This window comes from Panthera uncia, chromosome D4 (genome assembly GCF_023721935.1).
Source record: "Panthera uncia isolate 11264 chromosome D4, Puncia_PCG_1.0, whole genome shotgun sequence".
NCBI lineage: Eukaryota > Metazoa > Chordata > Mammalia > Carnivora > Felidae > Panthera > Panthera uncia.
Window position 1 is genome coordinate 73,889,875 of NC_064807.1, and position 14,913 is coordinate 73,904,787.

Genomic DNA, 14,913 nt, shown 5'->3' on the forward strand with positions numbered 1-14,913 from the left:
TCTTCTTCTTCTTCTTCTTCTTCTTCTTCTTCTTCTTCTTCTTCTTCTTCCTTTATCTGTCTCTGGAGTATCTACTGCCTTCTAGTATACCAAACAGTTTACTTTTTCATATAGTTTATTCAGTTCCTCCCTATCACACTAGAATATAAGCTCCAAGAGGGCTGTGTTTGAGGAGTTTGTCCCACCATACAGAAGAGTAGCTGGAACATAGTCATCACTGCATAGATGCTTGTTGGATGAATGAAGGCCTCTGTGCAATTCACATGAGCCCCTCAGATCTGCCAATGAAGGTGAGGTTAGGAGATATGGAGTGAAGAAGCAAATAAGGAACCTGACAGTACTTTTCTGGACACTTTTCGTAAATGTTTCATTTTGTCAGAGAAAAGGGCTCCACTGAACATATGTAGCCAACTTTCCATGGAAAATAATAACACCTTTGTTACTAGACAAAATTGGTTCAAAGCTGCAGTTTGCCTTTTACTAACTCTGAGGACTCAGTTGGGTCAGTTCACCATCCGAGTCTCTATTTCTCATGGGCCTGCTGCGAGAATAATTGAGTAATGTGTCCATGGCACTCAGGATGTGGTGAAGGTCCATCTCGCCCCATCTCTCTGCCCCTCCAACCTTCACGTCCCCGTAGCCTTCCATGTGCTTCCAGCCCTGCTTGTTAACACCGTCCAGTAATAACTGGGGAGACGAGCATTTCCCCTTGAGAAACCCAGGCTTCAGGTCCATCTCTAATTGTCTTGGGGGAGGTTTTTGTGCATTGACAATATATGACCTGGCAGTGAAAAGCCTAACACCTCGTGTTTTACTTTTATTTGCAACGTTCCCCATCAGGCCAGCTTCCCGGTGGCAGTCAGCACGTCTGTTGGAGCTGGCACGGCCTACAGGGGAGTGCTGCTCTCTCAGCTGCTTTGGCAAAGCTTCGCTGAACACTGGGGCCTGAAAGAAATATCAAGCCTCCAGATACCACAGTGCTGTCACTTCCAGGCACGAGGGGGGCTAGGATAAGTACAGGGGCGCAGGGCCCAGAGAGGAACGGCAGGCAGTTTGAGGTCACATGGCACCCTGACATCAGAGCTCAGAGTAGATTCTGATAGGGGCCTCCTGTGTCAATGATCAGAAAGCAGGTACATTCATCTCTAGGCTCAGATGCCCGCCTGGCAAACCAAGGAGGATGGATGGAAGAAGCACGAAGTCTCTTTCCTATGCAGTATATGGGGTTCAGAATCAGGAGTCAGTATCCTTGACTTTTCATTTACTATAGATGTGGGGTGAGTTACTCGCCAGGTTGGGTCTCCTTTTGTCACAGCTCTCTGGATCTCCTTAGGGTCTCTCAGTTGTAAATGGAAGGGTCTAGGATTCCAAGACCAAGAGCCTTCTGGCTCTTCAAGTTGGCTTAAGTCCAGGCAACCCGTAAGTTAGCTTGTCTGTCAGAGACCCATCCCCCACACCTTCCCGCCCCATCTGCTAAACCTTGCCCGCCTGTGTCCTCCAGGCAACAACAGCCTGCTGACCTGTATGGAGGATGGACTGTGGTCCTTCCCGGAGGCCCTGTGTGAGCTCATGTGCCTAGCTCCACCCCCGGTGCCCAACGCAGACCTCCAGACAGCCCGGTGCCGAGAGAACAAGCACAAGGTGGGCTCTTTCTGCAAGTACAAGTGCAAACCTGGATACCACGTGCCTGGCTCCTCCCGGAAGTCAAAGAAGTAAGTAGGGCTGGAAATACACACAAGTTCTGGGGGGCAGAGAGAGCCAGGTCTGGATATCTGATTACAAGGAAGCACTCATTTCTCTGCTAGAGGGATTAGCCGCTGTTCATTACCTGCTGCCCTGTGAGAATCTAGAGGGACATTGTTAGGAACTGCCTACTGGCTGTGTGACCTCAGGCAAGTGAGTTCACTTCTCTGGGCCTCTAGTTTTCAGCAATAAGATGGGAATGATAATATCAGTTACCGCATAGGATGACTGTGAAAAATAAATGAGGATGTGTATATAAAGTGTTTGCAAGGTACCTGGCACATAGTAATTGTTCAATAAATGGTGAGTGTTAATATCATCATTGTACTAGCACCCATAAGAACCTTCTAGAAGGAAGAGAGAGGACAGGAGCTTGCAGGGCTAGCATTTTATTTTAATCCACACGCAACTGAGACACTGTCTGAAACTCTTGCTTGCCTCAAGTTCTGTGAATGAATTTTCTTTAATCCCTATGCATGCCCCTACCAACCAAAAGGACAGGTAGGGGATCAGGAAAGGGAAAGGGGGGGAGGGCATGAGTCTAGCCATCTGGTCCTTGAGACATCTCTTCTTTTATCTCTTCTTTGAAGACGAGCCTTCAAGACTCAGTGTACCCAAGATGGCAGCTGGCAGGAGGGAGCTTGTGTTCCTGTGACTTGTGACCCACCTCCGCCGAAATTCCATGGGCTCTACCAGTGCACAAATGGCTTCCAGTTCAACAGCGAGTGTAGGATCAAGTGTGAAGACAGCGATGCTGCCCAGGTAAGGCTCCTTGAACTTGAGGTCGGTGCTCTGGGCCCTCTCCTATCTGCTTACCGAAGACCGACCTGTGTCTGAAGAACAGTGTCCTCCAGTAGACTCTGAAGATGTGGCAGTGTTGTCAATGCAGACGTTAAAAAACTGGGTTCTAGTTATTTTCTTTTGTAATGTCCCTGAGCCTTGTTGTCCTCCCTGAACACCATATTTTGGCTCAGAGACTCTTAGCTTTGTAAAATGTGTAGTGTTAGAACTTTTCCGAAGGAAAGCACGTATGGAATCCCATGACCTCAAGACATCAGTTGGTTCTGGCAGCATGAAGAGATGGGGAACCAGGCTCAAACTAGAAGTCTAGAGTCTGGAGAACACTGGGGAAGAGAGGGAGATGAGGAGGAGATAGCAGGGTTGGGATTTTGTCTCCATCCCCTTGTGCCTGGGAGGAAGTCTGGCATTCCCACCCACTCCTGTGGGAGGAGTCTGTGACTGAAGTGCTTTTGCTGCTTCTGAGATGGGTGGGGGAATCTAGGATGGAGAAGGGGGAACAAGAGGCCAGCTCACTCCAGAGGAGCCTTAAACCCACTAGTGGTTCCACTGTGATAGAACACGCTGTTTGGTTGGTACACTGAGCCCCGTATTTCGCAGGTGTGCAAGAACCTTCAGCCAGGTGAGGCTAGGGGTTCAACTGGATGGGCCCCAGGCTTCACCTGCAACCAGCACTCACCCATCTTTATAGTTCCCCCCAGATGCCAGGCCCTGTCAAACCACCATCCTTAAGCCCCTCTCTCTCCTGCTCCTCACATGCAAACCAAGTCCTACCCCTTCTGCCTCCAGGACATCTCCTAGAGCTGTTCTCCCCTGTCCCCGGTGCCACCACTCTAACTCAGGCCATCGACATCTCCTTCCTGGGCCACATGCAGCCTTCTGGTCATCTCCCTGCTTTTACCCCCCTGCCTCCCTCCAGCGCATTCTCTGCATTTCAGCCTGAGCGATTTCTTCAGTGCATAGATCTCGTCACGACGATTCCCCTGCTTAAAACCCTTCTGGAACCAGTAACCCTCATCCCCTGTGGGATAAACTCCCAGCTCCTCAGGGTGGATTCGAGGCCTCTCCATCACCAGTGAGACTGCTTTCCCTCTTACCTCTGCATTCTCAGTTAAAGAGTTTCTCTTACCTTTTCCAGCTGCCTCACTTCTAATCTTCCTTCCCAGGTCAGCTCAGGCACCCATTCCTCCAGGAACCCCTTTTACTGAAGGATGATTGGCATATGATGTTATATTAGTTGCAGGTGTACAACATAGTGATTCGACAAGTCTAAATGTCACACTGTGCTCACCACACGTGTAGCTATCACCTGTCACCTTACAATGCCATCACACTACCATAGACTACGTTTCCTGTGCTGTACCTCTTATCCCTGTGACTTACTATTCAAGCCTGTACCCCCTACTCCCCTTCACCTGTTCTGCCCATCCCCCCACTCTGGTGACTATCAATCCCAGGAACTCTTTCTTGAGATCCCTTCTACTGTTGGGCTCAGTGTCCCTCCTTGGGGTTCTCCAGCCCACCCACCCCCCAGCACTGGCCATACTGTGCTGCGACTCATTTCAGGTGCCCCCCTCCCCAGGCTGTGAAATGCTTGACCACCTCTTTAATCTGCCCTGAGTTTTCAGCACTTGGGACAGTGCCAGACACCTAGTAAGTGCTCAGGAAATGTCAAGCTATGAGAAAGAGCCACAGTGAACATCCAGAACCATCTCCTTATTTTCTAAATGAGAAAAACTCACGCTGGGAGAAGTCAGTCAGCTACCCCAGGTGACACAGCTGGGGTCACCTGAGTCAGAATCAGAGTCCAGGTCCTCCCAAATGCAGACAGACCGAATCCAACAGGCACCTGTTGAAAATCCTTCATAGAGTACACCTGTGGACGTCTGTGTACCCAAATCCTTCCCAGCCTTGACTGCCAGGGAAGCAGAAGCCAGTGCAGGAACAAGCAAAGGCCAGAGATTACCCCGGCCTCATGCAGGCTGATCAGCTCCCCTCTCCCTCCCTTACATAAAACTGTTGCTAACAGTTACCCAAACTGCTGAGCCAAATAATATTCTGGCCGTGGTCATGTTATCAAACTGGAACCCAGTCTGCCTGGGGCCTGCCAAGTACCTTTCATGGCCAGTTTGTATTTAAAGGAGAGGAAAATGTAAATTTATCAGACGACTCAAGCAGTTCTGTTTGGCAACCGGTGGAGAGGCTAGACGCGGAGGGGCAGGGTATTGCCTGTCGGCGCAAAGAATGAGGGGACGTGTGCCAAATGGGCTCCTAATACAATTGACGTTTCTAGTTTGTACCGAAAATGAATTTCCTCTACCCTCAGACCAGGGGCCTGAGAGCCAAATCTAGTATTCACCTCAGATCCCCTCTTGCTGCCTGTAAACACAGCAGAAACCTACGACCCAGAGCATCTTGAATTAAACAGCTTGTATAGAGTCGGAATTCTTTGCTTTCCAAACAAGTTCCAGATCCTGGCAGCAGGGACAGGGACTACTATAGGGGAGGTTCGTGTTCTCCCTCCCACTGCCACTAAAAGCACATTAACAAATAAAACCTCTGCTTCATTTATGCCTTGGGAGCCACGATGAACTCTGAGTTCAAATCCTGACTTTACCACTTCCTCGTGGGAGGACCCGGGCAAGTTGTTTAATCCTTTAAGAGTCAGTTTTCTCATGACTCATAGTTTGTCTGGATTACATGAGATAGTAAAAGTACAGTATGCCTACGAGTACCACCCTGAAGTTGTACAGTACACAACCTATGTCACCATATATGGCAGCCCTGGGGAAGGCACAGACCACAAACACCTCCCTTTGAGGTCACTTCTAGTGGGGAGAATCCCTGATGCTCCATGTGGGCTCCTATAGAATCTGGAAACAAAGGCAATATCTTGAAAGTTATCCCTCTGTGGGAGGCAAGCCCCAGAAAGTCAGAGAGGACGGCATCTATCATGCATGAAACCAGAATGTGGGGTGGGGAGATTGGTGTGAACCATAGGGAAGCCCAATTTCTTGCTCAAATAAACTGTAGAATATATAGGCTCTCTAGCCTAGCAATGCCCGGTAGAACTTTCTGCTACGATGAAAATAGTCCGTATCTGTGCTTTGAGATATGGCGGCCACTGGTCACATCTGGCTATGGAATACTTGAAACATGGCTGGAGTGACTGAGTGACCAAGTTTTACACTTTATTTAATTTCAAATGGTTCAAATTTAAATGCAAACAGTCACACTAGTAGCTACCATATTGGACAGTTCAGCTCTCAAACTTATAGCGTTATTATTCCTGTGAACCATGACCGAGAACCTTGGTAATAACAGCTTTTTAAAGTGTTTCCAGGATGCCAGACAGGTGCCCCAGACTTTCACTCATTTCGACAACTCACAACAAGCATTTGAAGAAGAAACATCATCCCCTTCTTCCAATGAGGAAAGAAGGCTAGGAGGCTAAGTTCTTGTCCATAGTTACGAGTGAGTGGGCGGTGTTGACGGGCCCCACAGCCCTGTTCTTCCCACTACCCCCGAACATTTCCAGGGCAGGCTAGTGCCAAAGGGCAAGAACTCCATCCCCAGACAGCTGGGGAGAAGTGCTAAGTGTCCCAACATTTAATCCAGCTCAGATGTTCCTGAGCTGTCCAAGGTGATAACTCAGGCCCAGTTTTGCAGAGAAGCACTGTGGGGAATTTGCAGGTGATTAGGGGAGGAGGGACAGAGTCTGTGGCAGATGCGTGCACAGGGCCCGCAGCAGGGGAGGGAGAGACTAAAGGTGCTTGTCAACCAAGTAATGCTCTTAACGGGGCTTTCAGTGGCTCAGGAGGAGCAAGACCGGAAGGGTGGGGGTAGAATCAGTGATGCACCCAATTCATCACATGGGTCACAGAGGTGGCTGTGAAAGCCTTTCTGCCACTAGTGGTATGCATCTGGCTCCTGCCTTTTTGGGCTCTGCTGTGGATACAGCACAGTTCTTGCATGTACAGTGCCTTTCCAAGCAGGGGCGGCTTTTAGGCTGAGCCTTGTGAAACTCTTGCCTAGGCACTCTGGGCTTCCTAGAGGAAGTTAGAAACTTCACAGGAGGTGGACAAGACCTAGGAGATCCCCCACTGCAGCCCGCTTATTTTACAGATGGGGCCACTGGAGCCAGAGAAGGGAAGGGACTTGCCTCGGGTCACACAGCAAGTTACTAGCAGAGTCAGAACTTAAAGTCTCCGATCTCCTAACCAAGGCATGACACATACCAGATTTTCTGCCCATCCTTCCTCCTACACAAAGGGCTACAAGTCACCCTTGTACCTTATCTGGAAGATGCAACGTGCATATAGGGGCAATGCATTGCCTGGGGACGGAGGCAAGTAATTAACAGCAGCGGTTTATTAAGCATTTATTCCTTGCCAGTCCCTGGGCTGAGTGCTCTACATGGATACTTTATTTAAGCCCCACAGCATCAGTCTGGCATTACTGCCCCATTTTGTAGATGAGGGGGCTGAGGTTCCATAAGGTAAGGTGGTTCTCTCTCTGTTATATAGCTAAGAGTGGTGGACCTGAGATTCCCGTTATTAGGTCAGCCTGCCTCCAAGGCTTTAGCTCTTTATGTCCCATCTGTACAGCCTGGTTCTGTCCTGCTCTGAGGCTGCCATGTGTCTCTCTGCCATTATTTTGTCTATTCCCATCTCTGCTAAGGAGAAGAAATCTGATTCTCCCCCTCTCCTCATCTCGCCTCCCCTACCCGCCTCTCCCCTCCATTGCAGTACAGGCACAGAGGCTTATAGTCAGGAGACCCAGCTCTGACACTGGCAATCTCCGTGAATTGGGTATGCATGCTGCCTTCCTGCTATGGCTGCTGCCACTTCTAAGATGTTGGGGATGCTTGGGTTGATTCTGAAGTCACCCTAGATATAGCAGAACAGAGTGGCCCTGAGCCTTAGGTGACAGAGAGCCCAGTGTGTGTTTAAGCTCTAAATGCTTCCCAAAATCTAACTTACTTGGTCCTCGTGATGACTGTGTCAGGTAGTGGACCCCATGCCCATTTAGTAGCTGAGAAAATTAAGGGACATAGGTTAAGGAACTTCCCTAAATAACCATGGCTAGGAAGTTGCAGGGCTGGGATTTAAATCTCCATAGTTGGCTTGAATTTGGCTTGAGTTCATGCTCCTGACCATTACAGTGGCATTTAAAAACTCACTTTTTCACTTGCTAGCTAAGCCTCAGTTTCCAGATCTGTAGCAGGGATATAATTTCTACTCTACTATGTCGTTAAAAGGATTCCGAAATGCCTGTAAAACACTCGGCACATGGTGGGTATTTGATAATATAATTATGATATGCCTTCAGCCCTTCCGGGGCCCCTGTGGCTAAAGAGACTTTGAGAGAGCCACACATGCTTTTATACAGGTAGATTCACAGGCACAGAGAGGCAAAATGTTTTGCTGAAGGATGCTCAGCCCTCTTGGAAGCGATTTCACTTTAGCGTTCGGAATTGTGCATTCAGAACCAAGTGTACCCAGCAGGCTTCTTGCCCAGCAGTCTTTGGTTATATCAGATTGTATCCTCAATGTCCAGCCTTCCATGGTCAAAATAGACTTAACATCAAGGGTTAATTCTGAGGCTCTGTCCTAGCTGGTAGGTAAGTGCTGAGTGCACCAAGATCTAGTCCTAAAAGAGAATGTGGAAATCCAGAAAGGCTCCGGGAAGTCTGCTGTGCATGGGACTCAGCAAAGACAAAGATGTGGAGGTGGGAAGCAAGAGGAATGTGAGACTAGAAGGAAAGACAGGTGCATAGCAAGAGATGGGGCTAGACTTGTCATCTGGGTTCCGCTCTGGAGGCCCTGGAGTGCCAGCCCACAAGTATGCCTTGTTTGGAAGTCTAAGGTGTCTTAGCAGAAGGTTGCCATCTTTTTTTTTTTTTTTTTTTTTCTTTAAAGCATATTTAGTCAGCAGTAGAAAGTGCCCGATGAGCTGGGCAGGAGGGAGAGGGGCTGGAGGAAGCAACACCAGTACCTTTATGTTCCCACCTTCTATGGTAGAGCCTTCTATAGTGGATTTCTCTATGGCGAAATTCCCTGAGCAGATTCCAGCTAGTTCTAATACGTTCTCTGCTGCAAACCGAGGTCCCCAGCCAACTCTGGCCCACGTAGTGCTGAGGTCTGCAGCCCTTCGGGGGCTGGAGGCCAAATGCATCATAGGCCCAGGCCAAGGCTCCAGGAAATTGGGGTCAATTCCCTACTCCCCCGAGGGCCCAGCAGAATCATGGGGCCTGGGGCTTGGGGCTCTGGGAGGGAGAGTCGGTTCTCTGAAGCCACATGAAGCTGCCTAAACTTTCCCTGATGTCACACACAATCTCTGGGGGTGGACTCTGTGAGTCGTCCCACAGCTGCATGCTTGGGATGGACCACCCTTCTCCCGGGGCCACAGAGGTTCCCACTGCATTTGGAAAGACCCATGAGAGGCCCAGAGAGGCACCCCCCCCCACCGCCACCCCCTTTCTCTTCTGAATCCTGTCTCCTTGCAGCTGTTTTCTCAGACAGGGTAGCCTCAGCCTGCATCAGCTCTTTGAAAGAGCTTATTCATTTCCTTATACACGCACTCATTCATTTATTCCCTAATTCACCCATTTCTTCGTTTGCTCACTTATGCATTTATTTCCTCACCCACACATTCATTTATGCTCTTGCTTATTAAACAAATTCATTCCATAACTCTCTACCGATTCACCACATCTTTTCTTTTGTTAAACAGATAGTTCTTTTTTGTTGTTGTTTTGTTTTTGAGAGAGAGAGAGCGCACACGAGCTGAGGAGAGCGGGCAGAGGGCAGAGGGAGAGAGAGAAAATCCTAAGCAGACTCCATGCTGAGCACAGGAACCCGATGCAGGGCTCGATCCCATGACCCTGGGATCTGCCCTGAGCCAAAATCAAGAGTCAGATGCTTTACTGACTGAGCCACCCACGTGCCCCTAAACAGTTCTTGAGTGAGCAAAAATATCTACTGAGTGATGAATGAATGGACCAAATTATCAGGACCTGTTAGAAATTGTGGAAAGGCCCTGAGGATGCAGGGACGAGTGGGGAACCGTCTTGGGCCTTGAGGGAGTTCATCATCTGGGTGGGAACAGATGATAAACAACAAGGCAGTGCATGGCAGAGACGTTGAGGTAGCACACTCTGCAGAGTTGGAGCAGCACTAGGACACAATAGTTTGTGCCAGACAAGGTGCTGGGGCGGGGAGGGAAACAAAGCAGCCAGAAGGCCCGTGAGTACAGAGGCATGGTGTTGTGAAATAGCTATGGTGCATTTGAGAATGCAGGTGATTTAAACCAAAGTTCAGGTTGGTGGTGGCATTGTAGGGAGTGAGAGCATGGGGAATTAGCCAAGGTTAAGGCTTTGGGGGCTCTGGAGGCCAGACACCGGAGTTTGAATCGCGGCTAAAGGGCACAGGAGCCATTGATTAGGTTTTCACACTGGTAGAGCATGATCAGCTCCTCTGGCCTCATACAGAGTTTCTCTTCTGATCAAAAGCTTGAAAGAGGGAGAGAACAGGGCACCTGGGTGGCTCAGTCAGCTAAGTATCTGAGTCTTGACTTTGGCTCAGGTCATGATCTCATGGTTCGTGGCATCGAGTCCTGTGTCTGTCTCCACGCTTACAGCGTAAAGCCTGCTTGGGATTCTCTCTCTCCCTCTTGTTCTGCCTCTCTCCCGTGTACACTCTCTTCCTCTTTCTCTCTCTCTCTCTCTCTCTCTCTCTCAAAGTAAACAAACACTTTTAAAAAAAGAAAGAGGGAGAGAATGTACAGTGTATTCTCAGATGGAAGGACCCCCGTCCAGAAACCACTCGTGGTTCTCCATTCTCAAGGGACAGAGTCCAAACTCCATAAGCTGACTTTGAAGCCACACTCTGCTTCTGCCCTACCAACTCCTCCTCTCTTGGATCACAGGATGAGAAACCTTGGGGAGCTGTCTGTTGCTCACTGTACTTCCTTGCATTTGTGCATGCCCTTTGGCCTTCCAGAAAAGTCTTTCCATCCCTGTTCTGCCTGTGATTCAATGCATCCTTGAAAACTCCTTTCCATATATCACTTCCTCTCCGGGGCCCTCCCTGCTTGCCCCTCACAACCAAAATTACTCTCCCCACATGGTCACGGCACTGCTACCGAGCACTGTCACACGGACATGACTGTCTCACTGTGGCAGATACTGGCTCACTTCACATTTGGACCCCACAGAGCTGGGCACAGTCTGGGCACTAAGAAATGGTCCTTGGCTTCAGGGGAAGGTCTGACATTTCCACAGAGCTGGACCTCCCATTAGAAGCCCAGACTTTGAAAGGGGGCACAGAGAAAGGACCATGTCTGCAAGCTGCATTTGCCTACCACCTTGCAGAGGGTTGAGAAACTGTGTTGTGCCTGTTTTAAAGAGTTGATGGGAGGGCACAGATAGAAGTATCCCCACAACACCCTTCTGGTGCCATTGTTGCTGGAATGCAATGGAATGGAGCAAAAGGAAGGAAGGGAAGGCAAAAGAGAGGAAGGCAGTGTCCAGGAAGAAAAAGCTTCTCGCCTGCCAAGTTAGCATGTGGCAGAGCCCTGACATGGGGTACTTTCTCACTGGCTGAGTTTAAGTAAGCTTTGCTCTGTGGCTGCCTTCTCACGAACAGCCCTAGGACCCATGTTCTTCCTTGCTGTATGAGTTAGGGAGCATTTGGTCCCCTACCTTCTCAGTTATAAAAAAAAGATCAACACACAAAACAAATCCCTCTGACAAATCTCTGAAAGAGCTTGAAGCTAGGACATAGGAAACCTGGGAGATGGGCTCCCTGGGGGGCTTTGAGCAAGCTTCTTTCTGCACGGAGTCCTCAGTTTCCCCATCTGTAAAATGGAGATGTGAACAGTGCCTCTAGTTCAGGGTGATTGGGTTTTGTACATGGTTCAGAAACTGGTTGTGGAACACTTCTAGGGCTCTGGGAGATAAGGAGCAGTCTCCTCGTTTCTGTTGAGGGGCTTATGATGTTGAGGGTGGTCATCCCTGTTGGTCATCCTGACTGTTCTTGCGTGGTGTTCAGGGACATGGGAGCAACGTCATCCACTGCCGGAAAGATGGCACCTGGAGCGGCTCCTTCCACATCTGCCAGGAGATGCAAGGCCAGTGCTCGGCCCCAGACCAGCTCAACAGCAACCTCAAACTGCAGTGCCCGGACGGCTACGCCATCGGTACGGTGTGTGTGTGTGTGATGGTGCGAGCGGGAGGGGCAGATCCTTCTGGCAACCTGGGGCTGGTGCCTCACTGGATGTCTGGGCACCTCTACCTCGTGAGGCCCTGTAAGGGGGAAACAAAGATGAGAGGGACCAAGTCCTTGCTCCCAGAAAGAGTAAAAGGCACGAATGTTAGAGAAACAGTGGTGAGTAGGGTCTTCCTGGAGTACAGAAGAGCTGACCGCAGAATCAGGAGACAGAGGGGGCTCTCAGAGGAAGGGACGCTTACATAGGGATTTGCAAGAGCTTGTTGGGTGGGAAATGGCATTCCAGACAGAAGAAACCATGTGGCAAAGGGAAGGAGATGTGGAAGCACCTATCACATTTGGGAAAGCAATTGTGGTCCTAGCTGCCTTTTTATCTGGAATCTGAAATTTTGCATAATACTCATCATTCATGAGTACCTACTATGGGCCAGGCCCTGCATCAAGCACTGTATAGAGGCACCATATCTTATCTGCCCAATGACCCTTGACATATGAGGAAACTGGGACTTGAAGGGATAACAGAACATGCCCTGAATCCAGAGGGCTCTTCTACTCCAAAGCCTGAGTTCTTTCCGTGGCATCCCAGTTGCCTCCAACTGGAAAGATAAATAGCATTTTCAGAATATGATTTGCGTGGTGATAGGCGAGCTCACAGAGTGCTCACAGTGAGAAGAAATAACCTGGGGTTTGATGCCAGGGATTTGCCTGGTTGAAACCAGGTGCCCGGATGGATGCATTAATCACCGGCTCTGAGGCTTTCTGGGGAACTGGAGCATGCATTGAGTCTGACCTCAGCTAAGGGCGGTGATGCTGACCTCTTGGGCTGATTCCCTAATTGACCATGATGAAAAGCCCAGGGAATTGGATGTTCTTTCTCATGGCCAGTGTGATTTATGGGATAATCACCAGGGATGTCTGGAGCAGAAGGTTATCCTGCACACAGTCACTCCCAGTTACACAGAGCCAACAAGTTCTACACCCAGCACGACGGGAGCTGTCACTTCTTGTCCAGAAGCGAGGCCCGTGGTGGGAGAGGGGAGGTGTATGGGGCCCGATCACCTTTCAAAGATGGAAACACAGAGCCTGAGAGTGCATGTCAGTTCTTCACCTAAATGTAGAGTAGGGATCAGCATTCCTGCATTTGGTCCAGAGAACTTGGTGAGAGTACCTCTGAGCGCATGGTTGGTCTCTCTGATGATTCTAAAGGTACTGTAAGTTTCTACAGAGGCACCAACCCAAAGGACCCTGACCAGGATGGCTGCAGAGAGGTGGCATCTTGTGGGTCTGCCAATATAGGCGTTCAAGATGGTTGGGGCAACAGGTGTAGCAATGGTCAGTAACAGTGGCTGTTCCACCCTGAGGCCAATGCTTTCTTCTCTCCATCAGTCCTGATGGGTGTGCGGGGTTCTAGACACATATGTCTGTGATGGGGTCCCACCCCCAACTCAGTGTATACAAGTGAATATTCAGTGATACTCAGGACTGGTATTAAGTGGCCCTGGGAGGAAATCTTTTGATTAAGTGACTTTTATTTAAAACAAAACAAAACAAAACAAAAACTTATAGGGGGTCCTGGGTGGCTCAGTTGGTTAAACATCTGACTTCAGCTCAGGTCATGATCTCATGGTCCATGGGTTTGAGCCCTGTGTCGGCTCTGTGCTGACAGATCAGAGCCTGGAGTCTGCTGTGGATTCTGTGTTTCCCTCTCTCTCTGCCCCTCCCCCGCTCATGCTCTGTCTCTCCCCCCTCTCTCTCTCTCTCTCTCTCTCAAAAATAAACATTAAGAAAACTCATAAAAACAGACTTCCTGCATGTCTACATCCACTGATACGTTCAAATATATTCACACATGCAAAAATAAACACAAGCACAAATGCTTAATGACCAAACATAGACCCAAGCACATACATCATAAACTCATGCTTGGCATGTACACTTTAGCCAGGTAAGTGCATCAACTTGTCACCTACACACACACACACACACACACACACACACACACACAGAGCTACACATAGCATGTACACACCTGTGACATAATTACACACACATCACAAGCACAGACACATCTTACGCTCTGAAACATAAAGATGTGCGGAAGGCAAACATAACTCACACATGTACACAGACACATCCTGTGGCCACTCGGGACATACACTGCATTCCCATGCCACAACCACACATCACCTGGCTCTCTGCTTACCTAGCTAGAGGTAGGCAGAGGTGTGGCAGCACTATTCCTTTGCCCACGGAGCTTTTTTGTGATGAAGCAGAAAGGGAAAGAAGTTGGTATGACACTAGAACCTGAATGTCCCTCCCTTCCAAGTACCCATGTCCCCATTGCCATGCTGATGCCCCTTTAAGGAATATGGTGATCCAGGGTGGCTGGGGGGATATGGGGGAGCTAAAAAAAAAAAAGCAGTGTGGGACACTGGGAGATAACGATTGGGAAGGAGGGAAACCTCCAGGTCCCTGCCCTTCCCCACCTGCAAAGGCCCCCACATCAGATTCCCAGGTTGAGCCCCTCCCTGGGGAGAGCCCGCCTCACTGAGGAGGGGATTTGATCAAAGGCCTTGTAATCAGGGGTGAGGGGTGTGTCCCATCACAGGGGCTTAGGCGCTGGGGGGCACATTCTGGCGCCACCCAGAGGAGCTCGCTCTGGACCCCCCTCCCACTCAACACAGGCAGGCTTCTGTGGCAGTTAGGAGCCCTCAGAAAGTTGCTACAGGCAGGGGCCTGGTGAGATCACCCTCTGTAAGGATGCCAGTTCGGGTTCATATATCACAACACAGCAGCCTGGTCCTAAAGCCCTAGTACTGTGGGGAGGGGAGGGGAACACAGGAGGGAGCTGCGGAGAAGGGGAGGGCAGTGGTGGCCTCCTGTCTTGACCATATTTTCCCCCTTTTCCCCCTCTTGGGATAAGATAGCCTTTGTCTTTCCCTCAGAGGCGGCCTCTTGCTTTCGCAGAAGAGGATTTTATCATCACAGCCTCACTTCTGCCTTGCTTTCTAGAAGCTCCTTTAGAACGTGAACTCCCGACAGACACACAGCACTGAGTTTCTCCAACTGCTTAGTGACTTGTCCCCTTTTCCCATCACTCGTCTTTTTGGTACTTTTGCATCCCCTCCCCATTTCTTTTCTC

At 49.6% G+C, this 14,913-nt stretch overlaps 1 protein-coding gene across 1 annotated transcript in view; it reads left to right on the forward strand.

Annotated features, from left to right (window-relative positions):
* The window catches only part of PAPPA (pappalysin 1), a gene marked incomplete at its 5' end in the record, with an annotated part of 244,324 nt that overhangs the window by 194,097 nt on the left and 35,314 nt on the right, over nt 1-14,913 (forward strand). The window contains 3 exons of the mRNA XM_049629607.1: nt 1,502-1,712; nt 2,334-2,505; nt 11,595-11,742. Coding sequence (XP_049485564.1) covers nt 1,502-1,712; nt 2,334-2,505; nt 11,595-11,742 — 531 coding nt within the window. The remainder of the gene's footprint in view (nt 1-1,501; nt 1,713-2,333; nt 2,506-11,594; nt 11,743-14,913) is intronic.